Source organism: Eurypyga helias, unplaced genomic scaffold (assembly GCF_000690775.1).
Source record: "Eurypyga helias isolate BGI_N326 unplaced genomic scaffold, ASM69077v1 scaffold6660, whole genome shotgun sequence".
NCBI lineage: Eukaryota > Metazoa > Chordata > Aves > Eurypygiformes > Eurypygidae > Eurypyga > Eurypyga helias.
In genome coordinates, this window is record NW_010224965.1 from 29,322 (window position 1) to 51,821 (window position 22,500).

The 22,500-nt window shown below is 43.0% G+C and overlaps 1 protein-coding gene across 1 annotated transcript in view; it reads right to left on the reverse strand.

The window, feature by feature from the left end:
- Positions 1-22,500, reverse strand: part of LRRFIP1 (leucine rich repeat (in FLII) interacting protein 1) — a 65,807-nt gene that overhangs the window by 25,789 nt on the left and 17,518 nt on the right. The window contains exons 8-15 of the mRNA XM_010147361.1: positions 21,297-21,341; positions 20,698-20,748; positions 18,013-18,045; positions 16,883-16,930; positions 13,732-13,788; positions 9,592-9,672; positions 7,359-7,424; positions 3,751-3,828 (exon numbers count right to left, since the gene is read on the reverse strand). Coding sequence (XP_010145663.1) covers positions 3,751-3,828; positions 7,359-7,424; positions 9,592-9,672; positions 13,732-13,788; positions 16,883-16,930; positions 18,013-18,045; positions 20,698-20,748; positions 21,297-21,341 — 459 coding nt within the window. The remainder of the gene's footprint in view (positions 1-3,750; positions 3,829-7,358; positions 7,425-9,591; positions 9,673-13,731; positions 13,789-16,882; positions 16,931-18,012; positions 18,046-20,697; positions 20,749-21,296; positions 21,342-22,500) is intronic.

Genomic DNA, 22,500 nt, shown 5'->3' on the forward strand with positions numbered 1-22,500 from the left:
AGGACACGGTAAGCTCCTTCAGATGAAACGAAGCTATTCACAACCGTGCACTCACGTATGACCTGAGGACTGCGCACCGAGCATTTTCAGCCTTGCCCTCTGCAGTACGCCACTGGCACTGGTAGCAGCCCCCCGTCTGGCTGCACACCCCCTGCTCCTGCCGCCCGAGAAGGGACCGGGTTACAACACAAGACTATCTTCTCATGGTAGCAAAACGTGCCCTTTCCTATTCTTTTGCTTCTCTTTGCGCAGAAAGTCTTCAGACGAATATTACTGCATTCCAAGGCTATTTCAAATGCATATAAATCATTGCTTTTCACTAGTAGTTTATTCATTAAAAAAAAAAGAAAAATTCCAGCAATTCCTATTAAAAAGCCCATCACAGCCAAAACCTGCCACTAGCTCAGGCACAAGATTTACCTGCATCTCTACAGATGGGCTTGATTGTTGCTCTCAGCAGTCTTAAGATCTGCATTTTAGATCAGGCATAATGCTTGAATATTAAACGTGACACATTTGCATATCTGCAATAACTGTAAGGGCAGTAGACAATTACTAGTGGGGATAACAGGGAAAATTTCTACTCACAGAATTACAAAAAACCCTACCCAAACTAACAAATTAACCCCACCAAACAGCAAACTTCATGCAGATATACCAAAGTCTTAAAAACACACACAAGGACAAACAATCACACGTTGTGTTTAAGTATCTCCCTGGCGTTTTCTGTATTACCAACAGGGTAGCGCAGTTGAGAAAGCAAGCTGGCGATGCGCGCAGCAGGAAAACGGCCGGCGCTTTTTGCTCGCTCCTTAATGAGCAGTGATGGGAAGGGGAAACAAAATCCTGATAAAGGATTTAAGGGCTGAGGCAGCCAGCTATGGTACACTTCAATTTCAAAACTTAAATTGAATCATTCTCCATTCTCAATATATACATTTCTCATGATAGTTAATCAGCCTTGGGAACAGTTCGATTTGGGTTTTGCCCCTATTAATGCCCAGGATCATAAGAAAATCGTATTTAACTTCAGTGTTAAGCACTCACGATTACAGTACAGGTGTTTTGTAAACTCTCAATGACATAAGCATGCTGGAAACTCAGCTTTTCAACCCAACAGATACTCCCTTTCCTTCCTCCTCTGCCAGCTATTTAACAAGTAAACTTAGATTAAATCTTTAGGTGTGTAAATGCCAGAAGATATATAGAGCAGAGTCAAGAAAGCATACGGTTCCATAAAGGCAGGGAACAGCCCGTTTTGGGGGTCACCAACATTAAACCAGCTCTAATGCAGACTACTGAGAGAGACAAAAACCACCACTTTTTTCCTCTCATACGTTATCACCATCATCCAAGGAGATTTTTATTCTTCCTAAAGGAAGTCCAAGCAGATGATATTTCAGGAACGTAGGAGTGGAAGCGATACACTGCTAAGCCCACTGAGAAGACATGGCTCTATTTCAACATCCTTACTGCCAAGATCAAGTACGCAACTGGAAATGTTGTCAAAACGCCTTGAAACCTCTGGTAGCAAAAGGCAAGCGAGTCCTTACCGTGAGTACATGCAAAGGTGTCGTCTGTTTAACATGGGCAACAACATGAAAAAAGAAAACTCACAAGGTGCTGCTGCACTGACCCCATGCAGCAACTAGGACACCGTTAACAAGGCTTGTGGGACCCTGCATTGGGAGAAGCAAAGCCCCTGCAGTGATGCCTTTAGACCCACTACAGCATTAACTTTCAGCTCTTCAAGGCCACGGAAATAACGGAAGCTCTTCATACCCTGCAGTAAACCACGAATTAAAAAAATCCTCAGTGCTCGTTGTTTCCTTGCAGAGCAGATTCAGCTTGGCACCTCTCCAGCGCTGGTGCTGACACAGCCAACCATCTCCAGCCCCTTGCATACAAACAGTGCAAAGTGTAAGCAGAGGATTAACAGACACAAAAATCCCCTATGCTTCCCACGAGGGGCAAGCTGCATTTGGTGATTACGGTAAGCAACTTGCACGAATGACTGGGACTGCATACTAAACAAGACGTAATAGAACCAACATCAGCATATGAGTACCCAATTCTTAACCTTAAAGAACTTTCATGGAGCCCTTGGTTATTTTTTTTGCTTTAGGAATGATTGAAATTCAGTTTGCCAAGCCATTTAAGAAGTATTACTAATGCAAGGTATATGCTGCAAGAACTCAGGGACTCAGATTCAGGGACTAATTAAAATACCACGTTATTTATAGCTCACCGGCTGCCATACATTATCTGATGAAAATCTTGTTTTAAAAAAATAAATTAAAAAGCAGATGTACCCTTGTCTTTAAGAAACACCTTTGGAGTACGTAGCTCTATTTTATTAGTTCCATTTTCTTTTGCTCCAGCTAGGTACTCTGCTCTTTCTCACTTAGGAGCGGGCTTCACCTGATGAGCAAAAGGCTCGCCTATTCCCTGCCTGACGCCAAGAAGGAACCCTGCGTGGAGAGTTCAGGCACCTCTCACCGCCGGGATGCAGACCCAGCGCACGTTCCTAACGGCAGGAGAAAACCCCACACAGCGCAGAGGATTTCAACTCGCAGGCTGCGTGCGAAGGGGAAGCGGCACGACGGGGGACATCAGCAATTCCTTACTGCTGACTGTGCGTCTTTACCGACGAGGAACGCTGTGAAAGTTTGTGTTACGGCTCACCGTGGTGCATGCTGCGTAGCTTCTTTGACTATCCAGATACTCCTTTTTAATTAGTCCTTAAGGCAACATTTACAGCATTTAGTTTCAGTACCTCAGCAAAGAAACAAGGCAATAGGCTGTTATGTCTAGAGAAGCGTGCTGCGTATGTTAATTTATGACATCACCCTCCTCATCATTTCACGTCCTGGGGATGAGAAGTGATGAGGAGGGAGATATCATAAATTGTGGTAGGTAATACGTGACAGGTCCCAGAAGGAACACATTAAAACTTCACTAGGAGGAAAGCTTCCGTGAAGCAAAGCCAGTGTACTGAAACTCAGTGCAACGCTTCAAAACTCACTCTCCGTGGAAAATTAATGTTGTTAGAGACTACCTTACTGCAAGCTGCACATTTCCTCTAAAGACATGGAAGAAATATAAGACAATAACTTTATATCTGTGAAAAGCAGGGGAGAAGTCTTGTCTTGGTCAACTACAGTCACGGGTTGGACAAGCCTTTGGCATGTGAGCCTTGCTCAGCCATGACTACTTGTGAATTCACGATGGGTGGACACGCTGCGTACACGGAATCCTTCCAGCACTTCACGATGCTAACGACCGCAGTGCCTGGTAATCTACAGTCCAACAAATACGTTTAAATTCAGTGCAGCAACACTGCACCAAAATACTGCTGAGTGGAGAGAAACTGAACTACCTGAATGCTGCAGTAAGATTTAGGGTCTCCTGAATTTAATAACCAAAGGAGCTGCGGCACCAGCATCAACGACCCAGCCTTTTTCACAATAACCTTGCCGAAGCGCTTTATGCCCAACCTAGGGAAAAAATGCCATAGTTATGGGAGTCTGAAGTGTACTTCTATTGTAAAAAAGTGCATCTGCTTAGAAATTACTTTGGTTTTCTAATTTCTCCTCTTGTTCACCCTTCATCTTAGGCGTTGCCCAGAACGTCCAATTAATATCACAAGAAACTGTCTCATGAGGGACCAGTGACCTCTTTGTACAAAAAAGACCCTGAAGAACAGAGGAATTAAACAGTTCAGAGACAAAGGAAAATAGAGGAGCTCACCACTGGACTGGCCCGAGCAGAGCTGGCTCTTGAGGATGCCCGAGATCCTGAACCAAGGTAGCAGCTGTACTCGGAAGGCTGCCGCAGGTAAACCAAGAACAGCAAGCAGAGAAAAAGAGAAAAGCATTAGAATTGGGAAGGGAGGAGAGAGAGTATTTAGCACGTGACACCCAAAGTTAGTTAGGAAAATGGTTACATGCAGCTGAACCAAGGAATAGCAGTGAAAGTCAGGGAACAGACACCTCAACTGTTAATTTAAAAATTAAGGCAAGCAGTAGTTCCAGTTGACGGGCAGAGTAGGGTTTTGATTCAATTAGAATGACAGGATACTAATGATTTATTTATGTCTCTTAAGCTACCAGTCACAAATAAACAGCTCAGTCTCTACATAAGTATCTCCATCCTCCTACTCTTCAAGAGCGCTGAGGTTCTCCAGTGAGCCTTCTCCCCATGTTTCAAACCTTGTACACATAGAAAATGAATCCGTGCCCCACAGGCCAGAGCAAAAAACATCCATCTACACAGTGATTGAAGTAAAAACTGAGACCATCTCAGAGACTGAGTCTCTTTCCTGCTCTTCCAGCATCTGCAGTCCTCATCTCCTGCCAAGGAAAGTATTTCGGTCCTTCCTGAAAGCCAACGTCTCAGCAGTGATGCTGAACGGACAGGGCTGACTCGCTGCTGACAAGGACAATGAATGTGTCCACACTTACTTCCAGAGGTTAGAATGCAGTGGAAATAGAGAAGGGAAATGAAAGTTTAAAACATCACGAAAACGGAACTAAAACTTATTTTGGAAATGCATTTTAGAATTATTCCCTCTATTTTCACACATTTCAGAGTAGCAGCTTCACACTGTCTTGTATTTAGGATAAGCCTATATAAAAGGGAGTTTTTGATGCATTCAGAACAGAGAGGAATTCAAGTTTTTGAGGTTTACCAGGCATGGTATTCTTCCTTCTGCTCCTATCCCAAGGCAATTATGAACGTAGCCTCCGGAAGAGGCATGGCAGCGTGTCAAACATCCCACGCAAAAGCTCGTACTGACACCGGCAGCGGCACTTCAGGGACAGGAAGAAGCATGAGGAACTGCTCTTCTCAGCAGCTCAGACTATGCTGCCCGTGACCCTTATGACTTTATTTTGTAGGTGCTTAAGACTGTTTCTCAGATGCAAACCATTGAAATCTACAGAATTATCCTACTTTGCAGATGCATGTACTGTGTCTTTTTTTAAGGTTTCTTCTATTACATTACCTGGCCACTACAGGGATCCCCTGGACTCCTCAACCTACAGAGACAGCCAGGTCTTCACCAAGCTACGGGAAGACTGTTTCAGCACCATTAGTCATGCTAGTAAAGTGGTATTCTTCATTTTAAATTAAAAGTAAGCTTACAGTCCTAATAAATGATAAGAGGGTAAGCTGGAAATAACCCCAGCTACAGTACAGCCATAAGCTTAATTACCGGCCACAAAGCACTGAGGTACACAGCCCTTGGCAAGCCCCTCAAGCAGGGCAGAACGTGACCAAGCCACGTCCTCAGGTGTGTCACGTGAAGCGACAATGGCTTCGTGCAACTGGATTACTGAGCTTCGTTGCGGAGACGAGAACAGGCAACGTTTAGAAGTGTGCTGCACACAGTTTACAGCTATTTTCAATCACAGCCACTTCAATTCCTGAAGTAAAACCAAAAAGCACTGAAGTATTTAGATTTTGTTTTCTTATTAAGTAGAAGCACAGAAGCCTTGCGCCATCACTGGGGGTTTATGTTTAACGTAACAAGGATGTAGAATAAACTTGAAACACATGACAGGGAAAAAAAAGTTTTAACTACTGATGACTCTCATATCCATGTTTCGCAGGACCTGTTTATTCCATAGTTGCTCCCTGTCTTTGGCAAGGCAGAATATGGAAGCAAATGCCACTTGTTCAGCTGGCTGGGACCAAGCAAGGCCAGTTCCAGCCTCCTCCTGGCATTTACCTGTCCTCTGATTATCCAAAAATGTTCTTTTGGGAGAGCTACCCAAATGGAACACCCCATACAAGCTTAAACTGCTATGAGGTTCAGAGATGTTAAAATAGCCACAGATAACCTGGTCATTGCGATGATAACCAAGGCCGTTCCCTTTGAGGCAAAAACCTCAAACTGGGAAGGCTGCGTTATACACAAGCTCCCAAACACCTGTGGCACAGGGGGGAATGGGGATGGAAGAAGGGGAAGGAGCACCAGCTTTTTATTCAGATTTCCCTGCTCAAGCCATTAAGGGTGGCTGAAAGATCTGTTTGGGCTCAGAGCCCACTGTAAGTTGTTTCACCCAAGAGTACAAGTGTACCATTTGGAGCTTTGAGAGATTTATCTCAAACAAAAGACAACCCATACACACAAAGGGCTACGGCCAGCTCAGCCTCAGCAGCAAATTCACTGAATTGCAGGCTGCCACAACAGCCCAAACGGTCACAGATGAATTTTCCAAGGCAGACAAATGAAAACAAGGCAGAACTGTGAAACAAAAGGTAATTTGAAGCTTATCATCAGTGGTGGGGAGATGGCCAACCCAACTAGTGAATCAGTGTGACTGCAAAGGATGGAGTAGCCCTTTAAAGATTAACAAGAGTTAGTAAACATGCTTGAAAGTTTGTTTCCATCTCCAAGCTAATAAAATTTAACCTTAAGAGTTACAATTAACATCAATACTTTGTCTTGAGGGTTTTTTCTGTTAGTCTTAGGTGGTGTTTTTTGTCTGTTGGGACTTGTTTGTTTGTTTGGCTGGTTGTTTTATGATCAGTGAAAGAGATCTGAGCCAGAATAAGCAGTGGCCCACTGAGCAGAATTTACAAACCAGAAAAGATTGGCTTTTGGGTTTTTTTTATTTCCCCAGGCAGATACAACATCAGCAGATGTGTTGCTTGACCCAAACATTGATCATGACACAGAGGCCCCATCTGAGACGAGGTGAAGGCATTTTCCTCCCTCTGATCTGTAGAGGGGTCTGCAGCCTCTCAATTTTTCAAAAGGAAATTACTTATATTGTCATTCCTCATGTTGTCTCTCCCTATAAACGACAGAGCTGTCCGCTCAGAGAGCATGTGTTTTGAAAACAATGTCACAAGATGTTCGAGACATCACTGCAGGATATAAATCCAAGAAGCAAAACCAAGCAAGCCATACAGTCACAAAAATCCTGTATTTCATGACAGCAGGTAAGTGCTAATGGGGAAGTGATGTTTTTTTTAAAAATTACTGCTATTATAAAAAAAATCTCTCAAACTATACTATTCTCAGTTTTCAAAAGAATTGAGTCTTAGTGAGGGAAGGGACTTTATGTACCATCTTCCCAGGGTGTTGAATCTGCAAACCAAGTGCCGGGCAGAGCTGAATTCCCCTTGCTGCAGGGGAGGCAAGGGCCTGCCAGAGCTGGTAAATCCCCACTTACGATCTCATGGAAGCTCAAGGCAACGATGTTCATACTTTTGCCTTGAGCAGCAGGCTATGAGTCTCACACAGCCCATCTTAAATGTTCCTCAGCCCAGAAAAGGCCATGTAGTGGTACACACAGGTTACTGGAGGGCAGAGACAAGACAACGGGGAAATGCAGAAAACATCTTACAGCACGAGAACTAGAGGCACTATACCGACGACTCCCACTGTAAACACTCTCGTCACACACAGACGCCTACAATTAAAAGACAGAGTCAGAACAGGATTGGCAGACCCAGTTTCTTGGTTTCAGCCTGGAGCATCGCAAACTCACAAGGTGCAGCGCGAAGGACGTAGGGGAATGTGCAAGGACAGGGGCATCTCCTGTACGCAACCACAGGCAACATGCACGTGAAGATCTAACACAACCTGACATCCGTGAGCTGGGAAACGCCATAAGGCACGTGCAAGATGTGACACACACATCCCTCCCTCAGTCCATCAGAGTCATGCATTTCTCACTGCACTCCCAACCATCAGTTCAACAGTTTGCCTACCAACAAAACGGCTCCATCAATTCTTAAGTCATTCAAAATGGTTTAATTTTCATTTCTGGTGCTGGCAAAATATGGGGGAGAGCTCACACCTGAGGAGCTTCACTTACTAGCCAGTTTACTAGATTAATAAAGAAGGAGGAGGATGTGTATCCTAAGCCTGGCTCCAGTTTAGCATATAAACGTATGGCTCAGGAACACAGAGGGAGTAAGAAACTCTACCTTTAAATGTTGAGAATAAAATCTGAGAGAACCCAATTTCTAAAATTTAAGAAGAGTGGCATTTAGCTACCAGAAAGAATTGATGTTGCCTCTCTCTGGCCCGCTCCTGCACGCTGTAGCCAATATGCCAAAACAAAGACAACCGTCTCCATCCGGAGAGAAACCCGTGGCAGCATCACAACCCCACGAGCAGTGGTTGCACACGTCCGACGGGAGTAAGAGGAAGGGATCAGCAAACCAAGGTCTGTACAAACGGCATTGCACACGTGCATTCAGATGGATCGGACACCAGAGTGTGAAATAATGGACCCAAGAGGAACTACAGAGGGAAGAACAACGTATGCATGGCTGAAGGCGAGTGGCTTCGGTGTTTGTGTTTAGAGCATTAGTACAACCAACCCTGTAACTTCTGGTGGGCAGGGCATCGCTGTACAGCAAGGAGGGCTGAGGAAGACAAGCACAAAACTTTTTTTGCATAGAAAATTAAACCAAAAAGGCACCTACAGCAGAACTAATCAATCTGATAAGAGATTAGGGTTAACTGCAGCAGAAGGAAACCCAGCATAGGGAATATTAGTCATCTGCACCAGAGAAGCATTAGATCTCAACTCCCAAAGACTAAGAATACCAAGCAGACACGTGTGTTTCCTGCAGGAAGGGAGGGCACGACAGTACGCAAAAGCAAAACAGTATAATTTAATTTTAGGTTGTTAAGTTGTTATTGTCACACACATTTGTGTATAGCAGCCAGAAAGGGTGTTTCTCCTCACTTCAACAGAAGCCAGAAAAAGCACTGCACAGAAGTGTTTTAAGATATAGAGTTTAAGTGTTTCACACAGCTATTGGATCATCTCTGTGTATTTCATTATTAAATGAATGTGCAGAAAAACCCCAAATAAATTCAGGACAAAATTAAGAGTACTTAAATCAGCGCACCACAAAACAAATGACTTTGCTGTTAGTACCCATCGTTCACAAGATGCAGCAATCAAGTTCAGAGAGCACATACTCTATCTGGCATAACTGAGCGCAAAGAGACACTCCAGCAGTGGTCCCCAGCTCATGGCTCATGAGTGCGGTGCCCCCATCACCAGCCACCCCAAAGCACCAGCCACCCCAGGCTGCGGACCACTGCTCAAGCACAGCTTTGCTAGGGCCGGGCTGGCTGAGCTCTGCCCACACGCAGAGAACAATCCAACCTCCCGGGAGATTTCTGAAGCTTCAGCGATTTTCTTCTAGCAGACTGTGAATTATTTGCTTGTAATTTCATTTTGCGCAGAGTGGATTGTCCTACGCTTGATAGACTGACACGGTCAGCAGAGAAGTTGCCTCAAATAGAATAGAGAACTTTAGATAATTAAGATTTCCCTTATTTTTCCAGACCAATTGAGGCCAAAAGCAAAACAAAATAACTGTAGGAAAGGGAGGAGCAGCAAAGGAAAAGTCATTGTGCTCGTTTTAAAGCAGCTTTCCATTACTCACTCCAATCTTAAAAGGTCTGTTTGGGTTTGATTTTTTAAGGTTTACTAAAAAGAGCTACAGAGGCTCTTAAGAATGATTTTGGACCAATTCTCAAGTACAAGAGGTTGTATTATCCACATGAAGTCAGAACAAGTCCAGGCCAGGTAAAGCCAGAGGGCAACAGACCCAGTTTCCATTTTGGGAAGAAGGTTGAGATGTGGAAGCATAGCTGCTGTTGAGAAGACCCAGATCAGAGTAGTACGAAGCCTGCATTAATAACAGAGAAAAAACAACAACCCTTGATAACTCAGCTTCGTAACATGAAGGACTTTCTAAACTCCTGTAATTGGGAAGCAAAAAGTGAATTAGGTGATTACAAATAGCAAGGAGTCAAAGTGGTCACAGATGCAGAAAGGAGAGAGCTGCATTAAGGAAACTCCTTTAAAGACATGAAGATGTGTGAAAATTGTGTGCCCTTCTGTAAGGTAGAGATTCTTTTTAAACGAAAGGCCTTTCCTCTACCCCTACAGCACCTTATGCACAAAATACCCGTTATTTTCCACTGAAAAGGCTTCAAACCCTCCCATTCTCTCCTCCCTTCTTGTTGCTATGACCCAACATGACTGTATGCTGCAAGGAAATGATTTGTATGGGACTTGGAAGCAGACAGACCGCATTCCCGAAAGCCTGTATGCAGTTCACGTGCCCAAGCTTCATACCAATGCTAGTTAAGTGAAGCTGTATTTATCAACATACTTCCAGCTTCTTGTAAAACAGAACAGACGTCTGTTTTACAAGATGCTGGAAATGTCAGCTTCCAGGCTCAAGCTCAGAATAAATGCCTGCATCAAAGCTTCATACCTAAAAACCCAGGATTTCTTTCTTTGCATGTCCAGTCCCACTCCTGCAGGCAAAAGAGTGGATTGCCACTGCCCATCAAGCACTGGAAAAACGTATCGGTCAGAGGTGTTCAGCTTCCTTCTGAATTCTTGAGGAGTTGGCACCCTACAACCTACACCCACAAGAGATGCCGGAGGAAGCGTTAGGACAGCTCGGCTGTGAGACAGAGGAAAACTGTTGGCTGTACCCATCAGGAAAAGTGAGTAGCCCACTGTCAGATATGGCAGGGCTTTCCTGGAAGTAGAAAAAAATTTAGTGCCTCTCTAAATTAAACTCCTTCTTTAATGCAGCTTCCTACCTAGCACCTAGCCAACCGTGCTCTTTTGGGCCACCTATTTGGTCTCCCCAAGAACATGGAGATCTTAATTCAACTCCAAGTTAAATACCAAAAGTGACTGGACTTAAAAATCACCCCTACCCTCCAAAATACTACCTTATTTATCCAGCGTGATATACAAATTCTCCACGCATCCCCCCAGCACCTGTACTTCATAATGGGGTGCCAGCTCAGCTTTTCTGCTGTCCCGTATTACCCGTGAGGATTTCCGCTGCTTCAACACAAAGCTGGCACGTAGGGCTTGCCAGGGTGCAGGAAGGCTGGCGGCAGGAGGATATTTAGAACGCCGAGCGGAATGCAGTATTTTGGCTCCCCAAAAGCTTTAGCAGCATGCAACCATGTATTGTGAACTATTAGGTTGTTATGAACACCTGGTTTTAACATGGAGGGATAGTTAAATTTGCAAATCAAGGTCTGTTTTCAATGCAGACTGGAAACCCATATAGAAGCATTATGCATCTCACAGAGCCGAGAGAATCGAGAAAAATACCATCATACTGGGAAGCCTTTGTATTTTCCTTATTTTCAGAAAAAAAAAAGCAGCCTAAAAGCCCATCTAAAACATGATAAAATAGTCACTGAACGGCAGCAGGGATGGATGCAGCCCTGAGCCACACAGAGCGCACAGCCACAGGAGGAAGGCGTGCTGAGGAACCAGCACATCCCCTCCCTCGCAAAATGACTTCTGTCTCCTGTGACTAGCCCTGCAACAACACACGTGTTGCAGAGGTATTTTTTAAGCCTCCCAGGCACTGATTAGATTCCTTATTTTCCCATGGGTGTGTGTATGATGGTGGGAATGGTTGTTCTGAAGGAGTTTCCACACCTCTACCTTCTCCACTACACTCCAGAGCTCTCCTTCTACAGCCGTTCTCTACCATCCTGCTTCCCCAGTCACTTCTCATGGGGGTCCAGACGACCAAGATACTCTGCTTTTAGTAGTCAGCAATTGCTCAGGTTTCTTTCAAGCCCTAAATAATCCTTGCAACATCGCCATAAATTACATGGGTGTTAATGCCATTCACAGATGAGGGAGATGTGCAGCAAATTAAAGAGACGTGTTTGTTCTTGACGCTGGACTTCTGTCACTGCAGGCGAACACGTCTGTGGTAACACCCACAGGTACACATTGCAGGTAAATCGTTGCCTGACCTCAAAAATTTAGATCCCTTTCTGCCTCATTCTTCCTGAAGGCCTGGAAAATCAGACTTCCACTGAAACGTGAATAAACCAAACCAAGCTTCAAGAAATGACTTTCATTTCCCACCTCGGGAGTTTGTAATCCACACGTGGACTACCTAAGCGCGTGGCATTATTCATTTTTAAAGAATCAACCCGTCATATTGCAAGTACAGTGTACAAAGGCTGATCTTGATGTGGACATCGCTATGCTGAGGCTTAAAATTGGACACCTATTTTGGAAAAAAGAATTTTATCAGAGTCATCACTTCCTTCCTGACCTGAAGAATTGTGACTCTTGTTTTTTGTGCTCATTTTGGCAATCTTTATGGTTAGGTTTGGAGTTTTGGGAGAGTATTCCCCAAGGTGAATGCTAGCTGGACTGGCATCAACTGTTTTTTGGAGTTTCAGCTATTCCAAGTCACTCCCAAACTCTCATCTCCCTTCTAAGCACTGCTTAATTTGAATTATGTAGCAATGAAAGCAGCAAGGAACTAAGGATGTTGCCGTAATTATGCTCTAACCCTCCATGCTACAAACCCTAATACCAAGATGACTTTAAATTATTTAAATGGAAACCAAACAACTGCTTTTCCCTGGATGACTTTCTTAAAAGATATTTTGCTCTTCCTGCAGTACTCGGAGCTCTGGAGTATGTCATTAAAGAACAAGAACATCATTTGTCAGAAGTACTACATAATAAAGTTCCTTGAATTTGTCAAGCGGCTCAGCAAGAGTGCCAACAACAGGACATACTGTTTTCTTAACAGCTTAAGCACAGTATTTCATTTTCTCTTACCCATGCGTAGAAACCAAATGCACAAAACTATATGGAAGCAACGATTTAAAATGGACAAGAAACACAAGGTCCCATTTCACTGTTTATACAAGTGCCTGCTTAACTCCATGTTCTCTAAGTAACTCATGGAAGTTGAAGTCTCACGTTTAGCATGTATTGCTCAAACACTTAGCTAAACGGAGTCTTGAAAGTAGTTTATTTTTTCCCCTAAACACAGAGCTTTAGTCTGCATACCACTAAATTTCTTTAGAAGTCTTGATAGCACACAGATCAAGAGGCTCTGAGCTTTTGTCTGCCTTTGTTAAAGCAACAGCAAGGAGAATAAACCTCAAACCGTTTCCTCCCTGCCCCCCAGACTGGGCTCTGCTTGAGACAATACCTCCAAATAATTTGCACAAACCCCAGTATTTAATAAAGCAGGACAACGAATTCCTATAATAGACAAAAACACTTGTGCTGGAACAGAAGGGAACATTGTGACCCACATACACACAATGGAGTTAATAATTAAGCTTTTTTTGACACAAATATTTCTAGAAATAAAAGTACATCAGTGCTAAGTAGCTAAGTAGTAACGCCTGCACTGGCTGTTCACCTCTGTGGGAGTCTCCAGACACCCTAGGATACAGTTTATAAAGGAAAAAACAAGCTTTTAGTTAAGCAAACTCCAAATAAACAACTTTTGGGGAAAATTCACAATCCAAACTCCGTTTTACACATGCAAATCTCAAGAGATGGACTAAATTCTAAGTGAAGCTTGGGAGTTTCAGTGCAGACAGGAACACTTTGCACACCCTGGGAAACAATCCTGTTGTCCAGCACATGGAAATCCTCCATGCCGCGTGCTGCCAATCTATTTCCTATCACCATTTAACTTTTACCCAGTTCTGTTTGCAAGCTAAGTAGTTCTGCCTTCCAAGTTCCACTTGTACCAAATTTGAAGACTTCTCTTCCCACTCATGGCCTAATTCTTTAAGACAGCTTATTGCTGCACCCCCAAAACATGCAAGACAGGAAAAACCTGCTTTACCACAGGAAAGAACCTGCTAATTAGCGTTAATCCCATTAAACAGAGCAATAGATTTTATAGCAATATAAATCAGCTACTAACCCTGCTAGATTTTCTACTCTGGGATGATCCATACCTGTCTTCCTCATAACCATTGGTCTGTTAGGGAAGGAAAGGAAAAGGAAAAAAAAAAAAAAGGAGAGAAAACAATTGATGCAAACTCAAAGGGAATCTTTAGCAAAGTCGTCACTTAGGAAAAGCAGAGACAGAACTTTTCAAAGCTACACCAGGGACAGGAGAAGTGCAGGATTAGGTCATAACTTCACACCTGAGGACTTCAACACCTCTGTCAGTACCTGTATACCAGCCAAAAATGTCAAGGATACCCCTGCTTGTCTGGTTTGACCCCTTTGTTTTTTTCTTTAGAAACACTTCTGCTTCCCCTATTCTTACTGCATTTCAGCACCTGTCCCTTCAAATGCTCCGAGACAAAAAAGAGACAGGAGGGATGAAAGATCACAATAAACCAAATTTATCACTGTAGTTGCTTATACCTCTGGCAGCTATGTAATTAAAAAGCAGCAAATTGTAGCAAAAGAATTAATTCTAAGTTTATATTTGAGAAATTCAGTTTAGCAAACATGTGATGCTATATGAAATATATTTTTTTTAAGCTTTCCACAATTACATCAAAATCAAACCCAGACAGTGACCATCTGCCACATCCCAGTGTTTTGTGTGGCAGACCAAAGGCTACCAAGAGGTTTCAGTCGTTTCAGCTGCCCTCCGTCATGCTCAATAGCCTGCCTTGTCATTAAGATGATTTCTCTCAAAAGAGAAACAGACGGGCTCAAAACGAGCTTTTCACAAGCAGGGCGAGATGCCTCAACTTCCTACGGCAGCAGGGTCCGAACTTAAATAAAACCAGGACTACAATACAGGTTTTAGTCTGGAAACATGATGTTGAAGAAAAGAGAACAGACCCAAAAGTCACCACAGTCGATACCATTAAAAGCTCAGATTTCTCAAGCAATTCACTATTCTGGCATCACTTCACAAGACCCAGTTTAAAATTGAAAATAAGGAAGCACTCTGTGTATTCCGGGTGGGTTTTTCAGTGGAAATTTAATTAGAATCTCTCTTCAAATTAAATTTTGAAGTTCAAGCTTTAATGCATTCCTGAAATGAAAATCAACTAAACCCAATCTGAATCAATTTCCAAGCAAAATATTTATCATATACTATAGAGTGGCTTCCCATGAAAAATTAAACAAATTAACTTAGAAACCAGTTTAGACCCAAGCTGGTAAAGCAACTTCTGGGAAAAGCTCCCTTCTGAAATGCAACAGTATCACCACAAACGGAGGGCCAACATCCAATTTCTTTTTCCAAGAACCACCCATTTGAAATACTGCTATAAGCCTTCTCACACAGCTTGGCTTCGCTCCAGTTTTTACTATGATTTTTTTTTTTCCAGGCTCCTTGAATTTCCCTAACACTTCCCTGAAGAATGGTTAAAATGAACCTCCAGCATCAAAAGCTAATACTCCAGCTGCAGCCTCGACAGCACCATGCAGACCAACTACCTCCACTGCCCCTTCCATTACTACACTGAGGAATTAAGTTTGACTTTTTTCAGCAACGTAATACTGACTAAACGTTACCTCAGATCATTATCTGAGTCATTCCTATGCAAATTCCTTACTTTGTAATAGTGTATTTCATTTTTCCCAAATGCGGTATTCCTCATTTATATTTTAATATTACTCCATTTTGACAACTTGTCTCCTATTCAGCGTTTTTACTCTAACCTTGCATGAAACTGCCCTCGCTCCCTGTACATAGACACCTAGGCAATACAGACTCATATAGACCTGTTTTCCCCTTTAAAAACAGACCAGACGAGATCCTTTCCAGCTGTCTCATCTTCCAGCAGTTATTTTTCAACAAACACTGTATTTCTTTTACAAGAACTAGATCTTGCCCAAGGTTTTACTTAATGTCACACAGAGACGCACCAAGAGCCTTACAGTCAAGTTATAGTCACATCTAACGCTTTTCCTTCATGCCCATAAATAATTACCCTGCTTAGGGAAATTAAGTTGAACTGACATGATTCATTTCCCACATATCCAGGTTAACTGGTTATTCCTTTGTATTTCAGGCACTTCCAACTGTATTTCTTTAATTTGCCCTGCATCTTTCAGAGGTCATACTGAAGCCCCACAGCTCAGGTCATTTCCCTTGTTGCTATGACCCATCCTCTCCAGAAACCTCTCCAGCACGTACTTTTGAAGTCAAATTCTCCAGACAACTAAACAAGCAGGGTCAATTTTATCAGACCTCACTGACCTTTGTCCTATGCCTCATGCTAAGTATCTGATCATAACCTATATAAAAATGAGAACAAATCAAACTGCATACTGGGGAGGTGGCTGAAATACTCAGATTTTACTTGTTCTCCCTTCACATGCAAAACTGACCCTATTCTCTTCTGTATTTGCCTCTTGCTTTCAGCAGACGCAGAAAACTCTCTCATTGCCATTTTGTCCATTTATATTTGTAACATTTTTTTTTTTTACCTTACTCCATGGCTACTGCTGCTCCTTCAGGCTTTCTCAACCCCACATCTAACTTCCACTCCTCAAAATTCTCTGCTCATTTCCCACGTCCTAAAGAACCCCAACCCAGCCTGGCAAACTCCTTCTGTGCTGCACAGCCTTCCCTCTGCAGGAGCGGTACATGTTCTCTCCCTGGAACTGCTCCCCGTGACAGTCTCCTAAAAACCTGACCGTGTCAAAGCCCGTTACCCTTTACCTTCCATCCAGGTCTGGCTTTCTGGTGCTGTAAGTAGTGCCCTAGTTGTACAGGTGCTAGTAATGCATCAATCCTACACAGAACTACCTTTGTAATACATATATATTCCTATTACTACTATATAATATATATATTCCAACTTAAAGATGCAGCCTTTATTACATATATATTCTATCAGTATCACCTATTTCTGCGTAATATTAAAACTCAAGTTAGGTTTTGAGTTTTGAGATGCTTTTTATGTATAACACTGATGTAAATGCTGGGATTACACCACCTTTTGCAGATGAAGTGATGCTTAGTATCCTCACAGACCCCGACACTTACACCGTATCCTTGACATTGGGCTGGTGAGTTTACAGCCAACACATACTCTTTATGCCACAGTGGTTTTCTGTGCAAAAACCTCTCTGAGACACTTAGTTGAGATACATACTGCTTTGGAGTAGTTCTTCTTTTTGGTCCTCTCATTCTCTAATCCAGCCTGCAGTGAGATTAAGAAGGCAGGATGAAAAGATCAATGAGTTTATGTGCACCCATCCGTCGGCAGGCATGCGTACCAACATGCAGAAACATCAGCCCGATTTTCCTCCAGGTCTGTGCAACACGGCTCAGTAAGCACACATGAAAAAAAATCAAACCTCAAAGTCAAATGACCGGTTATTAAAGAATATTGTTAAATGTGATGATAGGGCTGTTAAATTTAGTAGGCACAGTTAAAATCATTCATGCTTGCTGGGTTAAGTCAATTAAAAGAGCTACCAGCTGCCTATACTTACTACATCAATACAACCATGCAAAATCCAAACGTGTTGGAACTATTTCTGTATATAGGTCACTCACAAACAGATGCACTGCATTCCTCATTTGAAACAGCACAGAGAACGAAGGAGAGCGAAAACTGCCCTCCGCAGTTTTCTTTCTGTGGAAACTGAGACGCCTCTATTTCAACACAGTGCTCCCAACAGTGCTAGGAAACGCTTTAAACTGAGTTTAGAGTCCCAATCCTCATTCTCCCTTCTGTGCCCTTTCTGTTCTTCCAAGAGTCAGCTTTATCACAGTCTGTTCAATGTAAATACTCGCTCTTATTATCATTACTCTTTAAAAAAGTTTGCTTTTATCCTCCAAAGCAAAGGTTCACAGCTCCATACACAAGCTGTAGCAAGCAGCGTATTTGTCCTGTCACCTTTGCTACATCTATGCAGGGGGAGTTTGTGTAAGTTTTATTCCCTTCCAGATTTATGCTGAAATAAAACCAGAGGTACCTGGTAAAACGATGGATGGACTGTAGAAGAGAAAGTCTGTTGGGGAAAATAAAAGCCATTTGCTCTGTCCTACAGGAACTACTGAACTAGATTGAGATCTCTCTGATCATTCAGTGCTTTTCATCTGAGCTGCGTCAGAGTAGCGGGCAAGGGAAGCAGCATCCTTACATCACAGACCACAAACTGCCTCAGCATCGTGTCAAGTCATCCCTTATCTCAGATCAGCTGTGACAAGTGATGTTAGCTTCGGCTTCATGATTAGTTTTTAACGCACACGCTGCAACTTGCAGACTATTCTCACCACTGGGTAGGTGCTGGCATATTCCAAATGAGACTGCCAAGGCATGAAAGGAAAGGAAAATCAGAAGGCAAGGGAAAACACTCAAGCAAGCTACAGCGATCAAAAGAATCTCCCAAAACAAACAAATAAACAACAGGCAGAGATGTAAATCCCACCTAAAGAACTTGGATAATGCCTTCTCGAGAACAAAGCCTGGAGTCGGGAGCTTTGTCAAGCAAACAAAACAAGGAAAATGCACAAACTCCATCTGCAGTGATTAATAACACAACAATATTCCATGCTGGATGGTCCGGGATTCAAGACAGCCAGCTGAGAAGTGGGAGAACAAGGACACTTGCAGTAGCAAAGAGACTGCAGAGAGCCTCGACTGTCTCAACAAACACAGGACGAGGTTTACTGAGCCTCCCTATGAAAAACTGCGTGATGAAGAATCAAGCTTGCAGAACTTCTGAAACAAGAGGGGCAGGACACTTTGCTGGGCTGTTAAAAGATGCCCCTTCATTGCTGTGAATAAAACAACTGAAAGATGTGTAAAGGTAAATGTCAGTTCAGGCCAGCAAACATTCACTTTCTTCTACAATCCCAGGGGCACTTGGAGCAGAGAAGGAAGCTCTGCCAAAACTCTTCCTAGGGCTCCTGCCATAAATACAGCACCAGTGTGCTTGCATCTTGCCACATCAAGGGGCACACGGTTATAGCCACTGTTAAACAACCATTGCCTTCTAAAGAGCAAGAACTGAAATTTCAGCTGATCTAGAGATTTTTCCTCCTCCCCATCAAAATATGCCACTTTTATAAACATGTCCAAACTTAAGTAAAATAATCAGTTTTCATGTTCAGCTGTGAGGACAAGCTTTTCTCCATTGAATCTTTGGAGCTTTAAGGCATTTTCTAGCTTTGAACAGCACTCATGCAAGTTTGCAATCTTAAATAATGAAGATTTTAACAGCATTTTGTAAGTAGCTGTAAGGATTCCGCTCAAAAGGGAACAATGCAACACTTAATGATTTTAAGTATATGCTGTGCTATCTTACAGTGAATTCTATTAGGATCACTGAGCAGGGTCTGCAGTTGCAGTAGCAGTATTTTATTTTCCATTTCCAGACCCTTTCAGAGGTATATGAGGTATACCACTCATTAAAAAAAGAGTTTGCCAGAAAAAGAGGTAGTTCTAGCCTAGATAATTATTAGGAAGTTTTTTAAGGAGAAAATATAAATTTTATGGCATGAAATCTCCACGGAGGTCAGAAAGCAAGAATTATAAATAAAGATTGTGCTATGAATGGTTATCGGTCTTTCTTGTTCTGTAAAAATAGAACTGATCATCCAGCTTAACCCACATAACTTGTGCCACTGATAAATTAGGAGCAACATGAGTAGAAGAAAAAGTTATCTTCAAAGACAACAGTTCTAGGCACAATGACTCTGTAACATAAACCAGTCGGCCGAGAGCTTCCTCCATAATGCTGTTATGGACCATTCCAGTTTTGTGGTTGGCTGAACGCTTCCCGGTGGTTCTCAGAAGCAGCAAGCTCTGATCGGCTCCTGAAGACTATCATAGAATCATGGAATGGTTTGGGTTGGAAGGGACCTTAAAGACCATCCAGTTCCAACCCCCCTGCCATGGGTAGGGACACCCTCCACTAGACCAGGTTGCTCAAAGCCTCATCCAGCCTGGCCTTGAAGACAGTCCTTCTCCTCAGGGCTGCTCTCTATCCATTTTCCACCCAGCCTGTACTTGTCTTTGGGATTGCCCCGACCCAGATGCAGGACCTTGCCCTTGGCCTTGTTGAACTCCATGAGGTTGGCAGTGGTCCACCTCTCCAGCCTGTCCAGGTCCCTCTGGATGGCATCCCTTCCCTCCCGCATGTCATCTGCACCACACAGCTTGGTGTTGTCAGCAAACTTGTTGAGGGTGCACTCGATGCCACATCAACACACGCTGAGGCCATAGCATTAGCTGTTCACAGATACTGAATTGCTTAAACTCTCTTCGCGACTCCAACAGCCGATTACGTCTATGCTAGAAGGGAGTTTAGATTGGTACACACATATGTTATCTGGAAAAGTACAGTATGGGTATTTTGAGGAAAAATCTGTTTGAACTTTTCCTACAGATGGGTACTGGTGCACTACTGCACTCTATGTTCTGCTAATCACTCCGTCCCCAAAATTCTGCAGATGAATTTCAAGTATCTCTACAGCAGTCTTGAGGAGAGCGTTCACCCACAAAAGCAAAACACTTAAGACTTCATTTCCACGGATAATTTGCTTTTGGTTTCCCGAGCTGATCATGAAGCATGGTAGCACTCCCTCTTCCCAAATTCTAAATATCAGTAATGAAACAGACACACTTACACGGTGCATACAAGAAATAGCTGCATGTACCAATGTTTTAGGTAAGTAACTTCCTGAAACAGTAACAGCAAACTGCATTTACCAGAGAGATTTCTGTCGTCACCTGGTCTGCTGGTGTTCCTGCACAGGGAATACAAATCCCACAGTTCCCCTGGGTGAAAGAAATGACTGACTTACATGTACTCAAGAAACCCTACATGTCTTGAACATGGAACATGCAAAGACCTTGGAAGGATGCCATTTGGGAGTGCTACAACCAGCCTGGTGGCACAGGGGGACAGCAACACCGGTACACGCACATGCAGTTAAATGGTACCATTTACCAACCCTCAGGCTTCCACGGCTACCCACTGACATGCGCTCATCTTCATCCGAAGCCTAGCAAAAGAAAGTATAAAGACAAGAAAACAATGAAAAGAACACAGAAGACAGGCAGTGAGGTAAATGCAGATGGCTTTGATGGAACAGAAGGAAAGAAAAAACCCAATTTACAGAATAAATGGTTTTGGTTTGGTTTTTTTTTTTTAATAAGAATTGCATTAAACTATAAACAGAAAGTAAATGAAATCATACTCTGCCCAGCATTTTCCTAGAGGATGAATGAAAACCTGGTCATGTTTTCCCTGTTGTAGGCTCTTGGCCCACGTTCCGAATAAAGGAATATTAAACACTCCAAGCAAGTTATTTCCCCACCTTCCACTCCCTGCCCTCCCCCTTTTATTCTAACGCATTTGCAAAAGCTCCTCCGAGTTACTGGGGAGAGGGCAGAGAAGTCAGGAAGTGGCTTTGGGGTTTTCACTTGGCTGGGGCAGGGAGGGGGCAAAGCTTGCTTCGTTTTTTCTTTTAAAAAGGAACTGCCTTACATGTGTCTGTTTTCTTAATTTCAAATGTTTAGCTATAAAGAAAAAGCCAAAGTAGGTACTGACCGAGGCATTTCTTCGGGCTCTACGGGAGTAACGCTCGCTGTCTTCCTAGCAAGGCAGCAGAGAAAAACAAAGAGCCAAGCGTTGAAAGGACAGACAGATACACCATCAGAGCACTTTCAGAAAGACACAGTGAAACTTCAGCGATGGTTACGAGTCCGTAAGGGTAAACCAAATAACAGAACGTGACACCTTGTCAAGTCAGAAAACCCCTTTTCCCCATCATTTGTAACCCCAACTTTCTTCCTCTCCTTTTTCCTCTGCTACATACTTCCACTACTTTTACAGAAAACTGTACACAGTGATCTCTATAGCTGAAAAAAGTGTTTCAAGTGCATCTCTCTCCACCTAGTAATCAGTATACTTACAGGGCTTTTGTAATTAAGCTTTCCAGTTTGCAGTCTTTCCAGACAAATCTCAAAAATCTTCAATTTGAAATTACATGGCAGGGTAATGGTCACTCTAGTGACACTCTAGTCACTCTTCCAGACCAAAAGCATCCATGCCCTGCTTACCGCCTCTGCAACACGGCACTACTGCCTTTTGCGGGCCAAAGGCAGTGCGAATGCTGGAAATGCTGTAGGATGTAGATTGTGCTTCAAACTGATTTACAGAGGGGGAAAAAAAAACCCAAAAACCCAAAAACCCACACCAGACCACAAACCACCACTAAACTGATTTTACATGGAATTTAGAAACAGTGATAGAAAATGGAAAAAAAATAGTTTTAACATTGTAGTTAATGGTTCTGTCAGATGAATGGATTTCTAAGCAAGGTAATTACTAGTGAGGTGGAGCTAAGCTTGCCACACAAGGATTTGAAGAACCTTAATGACTGATCTGTGAGACCAGAGCACCTTGGGTGGATGGTTGGTCCATAAGGCAGCGGGTTTGGAAGACAGCCCAGATCAAACCAGCATTTATACTGATTAATTATCAAGGGTTAAAGAAGTCAGGGACTTTGAAAAGTCACCTTCCACACTGCAAATCAGCTGTTCAGTTTTGCCCTTCTCAGTGCAGACTACTCAGCTTGTAGGGCAAGGCCACAAAAAATAGTTTTCATCCAGCATCGCCAGTAAGTGATTCATAAACTTACAATTGAAAGACATTTGAAGCCAATGTCTCCCAGCCCTTTAGCAACTTCACCTTACATTATGGGTGTTAAAACAGACAGATACTAATGGCCACATCTGTATCTGGTCTCAAC